This window comes from Apostichopus japonicus, chromosome 19, assembly GCF_037975245.1.
Source record: "Apostichopus japonicus isolate 1M-3 chromosome 19, ASM3797524v1, whole genome shotgun sequence".
Classification (NCBI taxonomy): domain Eukaryota; kingdom Metazoa; phylum Echinodermata; class Holothuroidea; order Aspidochirotida; family Stichopodidae; genus Apostichopus; species Apostichopus japonicus.
The window spans coordinates 8,331,881-8,345,177 of record NC_092579.1 but is presented as its reverse complement, the minus strand read 5'-3'; the positions used below and the strand labels follow the sequence as shown (position 1 = coordinate 8,345,177).

Sequence of the window (13,297 nt, the reverse complement as noted above, 5' to 3'; positions counted from 1 at the left end):
CCAGTTTCTTAATTATATGGACGATAACCGATAAGGCTTTCATGTGATACCTTCAATATGTAGAACATTTTGCTTAAAAAATTTTAAGATTAAAAAACATTAGTTGATTCATTATTCATTTCAATCGATTATTGTTTAAATAAGTAGAGGATCTTCTAATTCTACCTTGATTCACGCCCACAGTCTGCTACGAAACGACCCCATCGTGTAATAACTAACCAATAAAGGTAACTAAGCAAGCAACTTGCGATTCCCGCAACTATCATTAAGTGTACATAGACCGCATGTTATCATGTATCTGTAACGCTGTTTCATATATTGCCCCAACAAAGTAACCAAATTTACTCAGAGCCAACCCATCATTTGGTTCATTTTTTAGGCCAAGCTTTGGGGGTTTGCTGCACGGCATTTTCCAGAGACAACTATTACACTTTCTGAGTGGAGCACTAAAATAATACAAGCAAGAAAAATGTTTGCCATGTGCCTCTCAGAAACCGGAAATGACATTTTACAGACTTTAAAAGTTGTATAAAACACTCCCACTTGCTCGAGTCATTAGAGGCAGGAATAAAAAGTATTCAAATTTTTAGTCTTGAAACGTCCTTAGATGCAATCTGGTGCATATTTTAAGTCAAATTTGATTTGCCGACGGATCTGGAAGTGGTGACTGAAATGGGGGAGGGTCTAATGGGAGGGGGTGTCCCCCTCCCCTTTGGAAAATTTTTAGTTTTGAAACATCCTTAGATGCAATCTGGTGCATATTTTAAGTCAAATTTGGCAAGGAAGAAGCTCCCATTCTCCTTTTCTCTATTCAGCTTTCCTTCTTTCTTCCCCTTCCGCTCTCTTCACCTTTTCTCCTATTGCCGACAGACCCAAAATTTGCCGACAGCGACCAAATTATGGGGGGGGGGTGACACCCCACACCCCCGCTCGCTACGCCCCTGTTCTTCAGTCAGTTTCCACTCTGGTCATCACATGTCTTTGTTGTGAAACGTACACCTACTCTTTCGAAGAAACGAGTAAAATCAAATTCAATTTCAAAGTCGAATGCACAATGTATGACGTATGAAGACGTACAAAATTGATGATCTGTCTTTTTGCCGTACAACGCAAAGCGCCCTCACATTTTCAAGGCTTCACTGCTTAAACACACGGCGATACATTGTGTCAGCATTCTTCCTAGTTCGATTTCTATGTTTCTTTCCCGAGTATCACACAAAGCAACACCAGTCACTTCACTTTGGAGTGATCCCTTACTACTAGAATTCGTTAAGAGCTCGGTCATACTTAGTTATATTGCGTAAAGCTTAATACAAGACAATCATGAAAAATGTTACACCCCGAAACTTCTGGTGCGACTACAGAAATACGTTATTTAGAATTATGCATGTGTTGAGCTATAGTACGGAAATAAGCTGTTCGACCTAGCTTACGCAGCGATAGGCTTGAGTAATGTAATTAATAATACTTACACGCTTACAATACCGCTCAACACTGCAACCCAAATGCTACACAAAAGCCACGTTAAGCTAACGTAAAGAATCGATAAATCGCATATCAGTACAAACTATGCAAAGTATCACATAAAGACTAGAAAATATTATGCAAACCCCAAAAGACGCAATTCAAACAATTTATACAAATTACAGTTTACATTTAATACTCCATTAATCATAATAGTTAAAACGTACTTCTTTGGTATCTCATAACCCTCTCGCATAATACGCTCATAATATACGGTAACACGGTTATACTATTACATGTGTTCAGGCTGCCACGCCCTGGCATATACAGCATGAAGGTAAGCATACGCCCATTAAAAGCCCCATTGAATTACACACTAAATCACAAACGTAATGTGGTCTCTAAGTCTAGATAAAAGTTCTCACTAGCTAATCGCTACCCATCACCGGATAGCTGACAAGTTGGCCTTTCATGGCACCATCAATTTTCCGTATCATGACCATGTAGATTTGTTTTTGCTATCCGAACCGGAAGTTTTCGTCACTTGTAAACAAACGTCTTCACTCAGTATATAGAAAACAATTTCGTACGCTGCTCCTGGGAGGCCTAAAGGGGTCTAAACTTGCCTCAATTGACCCATTTTCTCACCACATGTACTTCCATTCATGCTCTTCAATGTGGACATGGACGCCACAAAAAACTATATCATGATTTATAACAGATCAAAACATATGTTCTCCTGCTGCTTTTTGGCACTTTTCCTAAGATAGGAGAACAATCTGGCGGATGGATATAGACTCTAATAGGCGTATGCCACCTGAAATAAATATAGTTGAGGCAATACTAATAGTTGGTCATGGCACCGAACCAACGCAGATAAAAAAATGCCCATGAGCCTTTGATTTGCTTTTTATATCACGCAACCGAATGATGACGCAGCAGAAGGCATGACCTTTCCTACTGAATATAGATGACCGAAATTACGCGAAAAGAGAGAATAAAAAAGAGATAGAGAGAGAGGGAATTCCCATTTCCCATAGGTTCATTTAGGCCTATTTCTCCACAATGACTATCCTTGGAGATGGCTGTGTCCTCCACTTTTTGTGGTATGGTATGTAGAAGGTTCCCAGCGGATGGCTACAAATCGTAACAAAACAAACTGGTTGTGAGGTCGCCTTGTGTGTAAATAACAGGACATCGGTAATGCATAATAATGGGGTTAATGTAAGTCACTGTTTGAGCAATTCATTCCCGATTAACTTCGTCTTTCAATGTCATCTTCAACAGGTGACAAAACAGACGGTAACTAACTGTTCAAAGGTATCTTGAACAGTCCACACCGTTTGCCGTACAGCAATACAGCCGTGCGCAGAGTTGTTTGGAAGCAAAATCTCAGAAAAGTACCGTGGTTTATAAGAGTCATGCTAAGATAAAAGGCGGATTTAATATCTTCTTGTATTCTTTACATTTTTTAATATCGTGGTTAGATTTATACCTTTAAGTAACGTAATCATAATTACATTGTTAATACAATAATATATTGTTTAAAGATCTATTCCAAGTCTATACATTATGTATTCCGTAAGTAACATGACATACCTGAATAAACTCAAATTTAACTATTCCTGAAGAAATGACGAAGCTGGTTAATCACCTTTAAGAATAGCTTGAAACGACAAATATAAACTGTCTAAAGTAATGTCTACAACTCCCCCTTTTTTCCTCCGCATAGTGCTTTTTGGGGGAGGGGGTGGGGCAGAATGGATGGGATTTGAGGGTCTTGAATATATCCAGGGCATAACAATTCCAACACTATCATCAGTGAAATGATTGCATGGAAATAGTTGGAGGATCCCCCAAAATTGCGAACGTTTTTACTTGTGGCGTTTGAAAAAGAGAAACAAAGTGATCAAATGAAATTTCTTTCATACATTAGTGCATGAGTGTCCAATAAAATAAACAGTGTAATAATTGTTGGAATAACTTTTAAGTATTACCGTTTTTTTTACCTCATCAAGTCTAGAAAATATGGAGGCCCCCTCAGCTTCTAGAAGTCTGTAAATATTCATATTTACTTGTTCTGTGTATCAAACAATCATAATTCTAGCATTGAATTGGAAGCAGTGTCTTTTCGCGGAACCCAAGGGCGGCGGAACCGGGGGGGGCACAGGGGGCACGTGCCCCCCACTTTTCCTCAGGTTAAAAATGTGCCCTTTTTCTACATAAAAATTGAGGTGCCTCAAGTTAGCAAGAGGCCAGGGAACCAGAATGAACACTCGGGAAGGGCCGTTTCCGGCCATCTGAGGGGTTTGTAAAACCAAAAATTTTCTCGTACGCTCCGCGCCAACCGATGGTGGCGCTCCGCTCACATAGTCGTGCATACAACTTTGCAAATCCTGGCCACGCCCTGACTTTTAATGAATTTCTGTGGGTCAAGCTCAAAGCTATTTCGAATGGAAAAAATTGGTTAAGATATTAACAAGAAATAAACTCTAATTCGGAAGATTCCTACATTAGCAACTAGCATGATTTCACCTCATTTTGTCTCAAAAGAAAACTTGTTCCTTGTTTCCCAATTTGCACATTGGATATTGCAGTGCTAGTATGCATATTTTCCTGGGGGGGGGGGGGGGACTGGACGTTGATGGAGTGATGTGTATACGCAAATAAGTTAATACAATAAGAGTTATCAAGGGTACTAAATATAAGGCTGCATCAGTCCAATCGAATTTCTGCAAAGTGCCCTTTCATGTCGGTGCCCCCCCCCCCAGATTGAAAGTGCTTCCGCCGCCCTTGGCGGAACCCGTTATTTTGAGACCACTTCCCGATTTGGAAATCATGACATTTGCAAACGTTCAGTTCCTTCACGTAAAGCGATAAATGCAATAATAAACGCAAGCAAACAATCAATGGCTCACGTATTTAAGAGAATGCCAACATATCTTCGGAGTATCAGTAAAATGCGGAACTTGTTGCATAAAGTGGACATTGCGAGTTACGGAAGAACTCTTGTATCAGCAGAACTATAGCTTGAGCAAAGAATATTATGGTCTTTGAAAAATGCCTTTTTTATTATCAACAAACCAGTGCTGTGGCCGAGTGGATAAAGGTGGTGGCATTTGAAGCAATAGGGTTTAGCAATCGGGAGGTTCTGTGTTCGATTCCCTGCCGGGGTCATGGTAAAGTGGCTTTTCATCCAAGAGCAATCTACGATTTTCGCATCTGAAATAACTTATATAATAAGTTAAATGCAAGTTAGGCTATCAACTAACTATTATTGAAGCATCCGTTGATTTTTTTAATTTTTCATATCAAGTACTATATAGTCCAGAAGAAAGTAAATTTGAGCATTCCCAACGTTAACGACTATTGTATAAATTAAAATTTCTGTTACAAGTTGAGAAACATTTAGATCATGGTAAGCATCGAGGACCTCTATCATATAATCTCCTAAGAGACACTTTTAGTAATTGTGCTATGTTCTTTGAACTTATTTGTAATCAAACAGTAATTAAGTGTCATATATATGTTTTTACATAAAATTGTTATTTTGGCAAAAGATGTGACAATAAATGATTGCTATACAAAAGAAAAAGAAAAAAAAAAGTAATTGTAAGTTGTAACCCATAAGCCCTAACTGGTTTGTCCCACAGTTGTGATCGCTTTAAACGTCGTAAAAAATAACTGCTGATTATTACTATTATTATGATTATTATGATTATTATGATTATTATGATTATTATTATTATTATTATTATTATTATTATTATTATTATTATTATTATTATTATTATTATTATTATTATTATTATTATTATTATTATTATTATTATTATTATTATTATTATTATATGTTGTCCTAAGGTTGTCCTACATTGTCATTTGTATTTAGTTTATAGCATTAGCCATCGCTTTATTTTCACCCCTCCACCCCCTGTCCGACCCACACTCCCACCCTCCTCCCCTCTTTCTCTCTCTTCCGTCAGATCAATAAACAGTAATTTTCCTTTTGTTAAACAAGCATATAGAACTGCATATGATCTACGATATTCAATATATCTAGGGCTTTGTTTGCACTGTCTACCAATGACGTCATAGAGGGCTTGGGTTGATAAACTCCATTGACGTAAATATCAGAAGGTGAGAAAGATCTTTCGTGGGGAGCCTGATCCAGACGTTGTTACTTTGGCAATGGGTAACAGACTAAATTTGCTTTTCTTTGGTTGAATCATAACATTGTTGGGATCAATTTTTCATGTTTATATATATAAATAATTGTGGACTAATGATGGTTTAAGAAAATATAATTTCGTAACTAGACATGGATAGATGCCAGAAGAGAGACGTTGCGAACATTTCAACTTGGGACATTGAAAAAGAAAATAATGGTCTATATTTCTGCAAATTAAAATGATAAGAAATTCTATGAAACGTGGCAAACGGTAACAAACGGGAAGAGAATGTTTATGTTTATAAACAGTTTTTGATAAATTTGAGATTGGATTGGATTGGCGATGCATTTCACTCATAAGGTATAAACGACGTTGTATGGGGATATCATTCAAGTTACTGCATTGTGCATAATTATAGTTTAAATGAATTGCAACAAAAGACACACAAATTTGTTGTCGAAAAAATTGTTTGGTCAAGACGGAGAATTATGTAATCTCTGGAATCAAATCCAACATGGTTTATCGCTCTGGCATATCTAACAACTTAGTTCTCATGGTAACAAATATTGTAGAAATACGTAACTACAACAACTTGAACATTTCACAATGATACACTAAGAATATACATTTAGACCAGATCCATCGTAGTATGGGCTTTTGTGAGACAATGTCATTTGAACACTGGGGAGACAAATTTTTGGTAGATTCTTGCATTATTTAGTTATTCATGTTTTGTTTGATTGTTTGGAACAACTTCTATAGTCCCTTCTCCCTTTCAACGCTCCACCTCCGCCCTCTCTACATCTCATCCATATGACCATTTACGTCACTGGACGCATATAACATTTAATAAACAAATCTTTTCACAATGCACGTAGTTTTTTAGCGTTATCACTGAAGTTATATTTTTCGTCTCCATGTGCAATCCAGCCTGTAGAGTCCCATCTCTTCACAAAGTCTGCAGTGTTTGTGTTCAACACCATTGTTAAACATACCAGGCGCTTGTTTAATTCTTAATTGTTCTAATGGCGTTTGCATAACAATAGAATGGCTACCGCTCAAAGATCTGTTGAATAGATTTAATGTCAATATTCTTTCATTCAGAACGTGATGAGTTGGATGTATGCAAATCACATATTAACTCCATTTTGATGATGCAGACCAGGGATGTAAACAGGTAGGAATTTCACCTCTATGGGAGTTCAAATCCCCATGGGAATTACAACAACTGTTCACGCCTTTATTTTATATGAAGAGGCTATACTTCGGAGTCACTATAGGAGCAGGAGATTCCTTTATAAAGATTAACGAAACAGAGAGCGATGGCTAATTGATTCGTTCGTTGTAGTTTGTATTGTCTACCAGGCGCGTAGCGAGGAATTTATCAAGGGAGGGGCGAAACTGTAGGCAAACTATCAGAGCCGTAGATACGGCATTGCAAACTAATTAAGCGTAGCGCCACCATAAGTTGGCGCGAAGCGTACAATAAAATTTTGGCTGAAAATGCCTCCCAGATAGCTGGAAATGGCACTTCCCAGGCCTTGTAAGTTGCATCTTAGCATTTTCTCTTCTGAAATTACTAGCGATATCATAAAAACATACAAAAAAATATGCTCAAGGGGGGGGGCGGCTCTCCCTTCGCCCCCCCCCCCCCCCTTGGCTACGTGCCTGTTGTCTACATCATATTAACTTAAGACAGACCCGACGGCTAGTTTGAACTGATAAAACAAAGAGTCGAATGCATGAAATAATTACGCCAACTATGGGGCGAGAGAAAATCTTGGGTGGTGATTGGTGAATGAATTCGGTGGGTCGAGTGATTTTTCAGTCATCGGAAATTTTATCTACAGTTTTCGTAGCTTGCCAATGGAGATCAATTACGTTGTTTTTGTTTCACATCAAGGCCCAGTCCAGCAGAAAAGATCATGTGTCGTGGGCCTAAATGGTCACGGAAAGCTGTTCTAGGCCTTATAAGTGTGTGATTATGAATAGTATCGTTCATTTATTAAAGAATTAGTAGCACAAACTAGTCGATTGTGGATTCTGGTCATACTTAATTCCCTTTCATGCACCATTGATGGGATAAAGTAACTCTCTTCGTGGTTGCTGCATACATTCAAACTTGTTATGATACCCCACAAGAACGATGGAATTATTTTAAAAGCCCCTAACCAAGTGGCATTTTGTTGAATACTTCAGAGAGGCACTTTTATAACCTCATTGTTCTGTCAACCATGAAATTCCAGAAATATGCAGATTAAGCAATACACTCTTTTCATTCCTCTAATAATATTGCCTCCTCCAACTTGTTGTCCAACTAGTTGTTCACTTCGTCGTATGAAATTGTTATTCTTACAATAATTTATGATTTTGCCTTACGCAGTTCAATTCTGCCACCATAGACCAGATTCAAGAATTGAAATATTGAGACTAATTTCCTTCCAAAAGTTCGTAACAACTACAATACAACGATACATTCAATTCTACCGGAGTCAACAAAATGGAGCAAAACAATTGTCATGTAATCGTGAATTGTATTTATTTCTCATAATTACTTACAATCATAAATTATAACAGGCGGCAAGAATTGAAGCTTGGTTAACAATTAGCATTGCTGCTAGCACCAAATGGTATGTCTTACCGTCGGGCCTGTATTTTAAATGAATATAAGAAACACTGTCCTTGATACTATATAAAAAATACCCAACAGCGAAAATTAGTAAATGAAAAGGAAAGCAAATACCCAGTTTCTTAATTATATGGACGATAACCGATAAGGCTTTCATGTGATACCTTCAATATGTAGAACATTTTGCTTAAAAAATTTTAAGATTAAAAAACATTAGTTGATTCATTATTCATTTCAATCGATTATTGTTTAAATAAGTAGAGGATCGTTCCGAACAAACGACAGACAAAGTAAGTACGTAATCAGGTTGCCATTTCATTATACCCCGTGTAAAGTTGTCTAGCCAAAATAACTGTTTCACACATCAACAAAAACACTTTGATGTGTGCTTCAAAGGGAAACCACATAATTCCTCTCAGATATAGAACTTTTAATAATCTTCTCAGAAGGTTAAAAGCCTCCAATGTAAACACCTATTTTGATATCAAACTGGCTTACATTAATCAACTTTGTTATATATTGTTACATTTTAAAAGAGATAGTATTTGGCAATTTTGTTGAGGGCAAACGTTAGTTTTAAGGAGCTAATTGGTCGTTAAGAGACACTTTAAATTTCGTCGTCTTTTTCGGCGTCCGCATCATTCATTTCCTCCTCCTCGTCATCATCAGAAGTGCTATTATCGACACTTCTGCGACGTCTAACAAATGGAGCTTCAGTCACTACATCTTCATCCTCGACTTCAGTAATTGCATCCTCTTCATCTTCGTCAGTTGTGTTCTCTGTATCATCACTTTCATCGTCTGTGTCATTGCTCTCCTCCTCGTCATCATCAGAAGTGCTATTATCGGCACTTCTGCGACGTCTAACAGCTGGAGCTTCAGTCACTACATCTTCATCCTCGACTTCAGTAATTGCATCCTCTTCATCTTCGTCAGTTGTGTTCTCTGTATCATCACTTTCATCGTCTGTGTCATTGCTCTCCTCCTCGTCATCATCAGAAGTGCTATTATCGACACTTCTGCGACGTCTAACAGCTGGAGCTTCAGTCACTACATCTTCATCCTCGACTTCAGTAATTGCATCCTCTTCATCTTCGTCAGTTGTGTTCTCTGTATCATCACTTTCATCGTCTGTGTCATTGCTCTCCTCCTCGTCATCATCAGAAGTGCTATTATCGGCACTTCTGCGACGTCTAACAGCTGGAGCTTCAGTCACTACATCTTCATCCTCGACTTCAGTAATTGCATCCTCTTCATCTCCGTCAGTTGTGTTCTCTGTATCATCACTTTTATCGTCTGTGTCATTGCTCTCCTCCTCGTCATCATCAGAAGTGCTATTATCGACACTTCTGCGACGTCTAACAGCTGGAGCTTCAGTCACTACATCTTCATCCTCGACTTCAGTAATTGCATCCTCTTCATCTTCGTCAGTTGTGTTCTCTGTATCATCACTTTCATCGTCTGTGTCATTGCTCTCCTCCTCGTCATCATCAGAAGTGCTATTATCGGCACTTCTGCGACGTCTAACAGCTGGAGCTTCAGTCACTACATCTTCATCCTCGACTTCAGTAATTGCATCCTCTTCATCTCCGTCAGTTGTGTTCTCTGTATCATCACTTTTATCGTCTGTGTCATTGCTCTCCTCCTCGTCATCATCAGAAGTGCTATTATCGACACTTCTGCGACGTCTAACAGCTGGAGCTTCAGTCACTACATCTTCATCCTCGACTTCAGTAATTGCATCCTCTTCATCTTCGTCAGTTGTGTTCTCTGTATCATCACTTTCATCGTCTGTGTCATTGCTCTCCTCCTCGTCATCATCAGAAGTGCTATTATCGGCACTTCTGCGACGTCTTGCAGCTGGAGCATCAGTCACTGTATCTTCATCCTCGACTTCGGTAACTGCATCCTCTTCATCTCCGTCAGTTGTGTTCTCTGTATCATCACTTTCATCGTCTGTGTCATTGCTCTCCTCCTCGTCATCATCAGAAGTGCTATTATCGGCACTTCTGCGACGTCTTGCAGCTGGAGCATCCGTCACTGCATCTTCATCCTCGACTTCGGTGACTGCATCCTCTTCATCTTCGTCAGTTGTGTTCTCTGTATCATCACTTTCATCGTCTGTGTCATTGCTCTCCTCCTCGTCATCATCAGAAGTGCTATTATCGGCACTTCTGCGACGTCTTGCAGCTGGAGCATCCGTCACTGCATCTTCATCCTCGACTTCGGTGACTGCATCCTCTTCATCTTCGTCAGTTGTGTTCTCTGTATCATCACTTTCATCGTCTGTGTCATTGCTCTCCTCCTCGTCATCATCAGAAGTGCTATTATCGGCACTTCTGCGACGTCTTGCAGCTGGAGCGCCAGTCACTGCATCTTCATCCTCGACTTCAGTAACTGCATCCTCTTCATCTTCGTCAGTTGTGTTCTCTGTATCATCACTTTCATCGTTATCGTTACTTTGTGAGCTATTTTCCTCACTTCTACGTTGTCTTAATTTATTAGCGTTCACTTCAAGAAAAAAATGTCCACCTGTACCTGTTGGGAATTTTAAAAGAAATAGATGTATTACTTTTATCACACTAACTCGGTGTAATATATTATCAATTAATTCATATCAACGGTGAGATTCTTGTTAAGTTCAATTCTAAATTTAATGAAGATATAGTTGCTTAAACTTTGGACAATTTAGAACACTTCAATTTGTCTGATATCTTTGTTTCGTCTTTGTCTCAGTATAAAGTAGTTAAACAATTTTGATTTTAATGCAATCACTACCGTGTTTGGTTTCTGTATATGGTTATCGATACTTATAAAAGGAGCCCATTATCATGATTAATAGATATTTTTCAAGCCTATGTTTGTTCAAATGACAGCTCAACACGGATTAATACAACAATAGAAATTGTAACTAAACTGTATACATTACAATCTGTAACAAACTTAACTTTTTTGAATGAAATCATTTGAATTGCTTAAAATACAAAAAATTGGAAAATCGACCATGGCTTTGCCTTGACAGGAGTATAATAAAAATAGATACAGTGCTTATTTTAATTGATATGTGTACGTAAAAGTCCTAATATACCGGGAAGAAATATCTTTAATTATTCGGATAATTTCTTGTTCTACATAATGTTTCATCAATAAATTTACCTTTCCGTAATAAGATTGGGGCTGTCTCTGACTGTTGTGGTAGCAACAAAATCATCACTCCAAGAAATAGAGACATGGAAACAAATGCCAGATGAAGCTTCATTGTGAGTTGATATTTAAACTGTCTTTTTTGGTTAGCTAAAAGGAGATAAAGAGGAAGTTAGGTTGAAAACAAGAGGAACGAAATTATATCAATATTGAATTCGATGTTTTTACAGTTTTATCACTACATATTTTCAATATCATCTTCAGGCTCCTAAACAACACTCAACAATTTTTGGATACTTGATGGAATGATAATAAAAAAAATTTAAAAAAAATATATAAAGAAAACACTCAACAATTTAATTTATGGGACGGTTTAAACCAACTAAGCTTAATTTTGTTGTATGTGCCATATCCCATTATTATAATACTTTTAAAGAACCAAATGAAAATATTTTTAAGCACATTCACTGCGACATCGAACGCGTTTGGAGCTATAATCATGGCGGGGTGAACATAATAAGGAATACGACAAAACAGTGTTGTACAATGGGACAGCAGTGTGGACACTACATAGGTTAGCCATATATGATGAGTTAACATTTAATTTCAGTTCACAATAACCTGAAATACCATGGTCGTTCTTTACATGAGGAATACTTGGCTGCCTACAAAATCTGTCTGTTACTTTAATCCAAAAAGGATCTCATCAGAAATGATGAGAGTATGTTATATATAAATTCCGAAGTGTTTTGCACAGTGGTGGTACACCGAAATTACCTCAAAAGTAAGCAGTGTTAGCTATTACAATCGTAAACATTTAATCTTGAACATTTCAAGTAAAGTGTTTTACTTTGCTGATTCCCTTTCAGTCAGTGAAATATTTTTGGATATGTTACATTGCCTGTTTCATAACTTGGATATCATATTGCATTTACCCTTTTTAAACTGAAATGTTGATACGAATGCAATTGAAAAATCCTTTAAATTTAAAGTTTATATAATGGAGATTTAAATAATAAAGAAAGAAATATGATTTAATTTATAATAGATCGATTGAGATATTTTTATTCTTCTAAAATTTCCTTTGTTCTAAATGTAGATAAAACGGCTAGACTATCTTTACAAAGTTAAACAATTAATGCTGATTTACAATTATACAATGAAATAAAAGGAAATTAGTATACCAAACATTTGTTTATTGAAGAATTGCTCACTACAATTGCTACAGAAAAATCAATTCAACTGAATGACTATTTTAAAGTAGAAGCACGTACATAGTGTACTTACCAAATGTATTGGGTATTTAAGATGAGTTGAGAGTTTTTCTTATTTTCTTGGTAATTCTTCAGGAGTTTCTTTCTCAGTGTTGTGAAGTAGCAGGATGGTAACCCTCGTATAGTTCAATTTTCATTAAACAGCTGATGTCTGTATGTGAAGACTTCTCCGTGATTTGTGGAGATTTGAAAGATTCATGGCCATTTTTATAACGTTTTGCTCACTAAAATTAACTATTGACGAAACATGACACCTATTATTATTATAAGACAATGACTCACGAGCCGCACGAGGAATGCCCACCGATCTGATTTTGTGACCTCGAAATCAGATTTGCTTGAATGACCTTACCAGACTATGTATTGTATATTTATAATAAAATCCAATTTGTCAGAAAATTAAAGTAAATGAAGAATGGCCAATAACGTGCAATCATTGAAAATGTTTAAAAAGTGCTCCGTCATAACTGTCTACACTGGGTCCTTAATATTAGTTTTAATCGTGTGGGTTACTTTAGAGCAGGGGTTCCCTAACTGGTTGCATGAACCCCAAGGGGGTGCGTGAGTCCATCCCAGGGGGTTCGGGAGACGTTTCTGAATTTAAAACTAGAGTA

At 37.4% G+C, this 13,297-nt stretch overlaps 1 protein-coding gene across 2 annotated transcripts; it reads right to left on the bottom strand.

Moving 5' to 3' along the window:
* Positions 1-8,168: 8,168 nt before the first annotated feature.
* On the bottom strand, positions 8,169-12,848 carry LOC139960553 (uncharacterized). Of its 2 annotated transcripts, none has more exons than XM_071959000.1 (3): positions 12,697-12,848; positions 11,422-11,559; positions 8,169-10,803 (listed from the first exon to the last, which is right to left on the bottom strand). In XM_071959000.1, exons 2-3 carry the CDS (start codon positions 11,522-11,524, stop codon positions 8,873-8,875), a joined length of 2,034 nt encoding a protein of 677 aa, XP_071815101.1. In that variant the 5' UTR covers positions 11,525-11,559; positions 12,697-12,848; the 3' UTR covers positions 8,169-8,872. The 2 variants fall into 2 exon arrangements, with proteins under 2 accessions (XP_071815101.1, XP_071815100.1); XM_071958999.1 differs by having other exon boundaries at positions 11,422-11,551.
* Between the last annotated feature and the right edge of the window lie 449 nt (positions 12,849-13,297).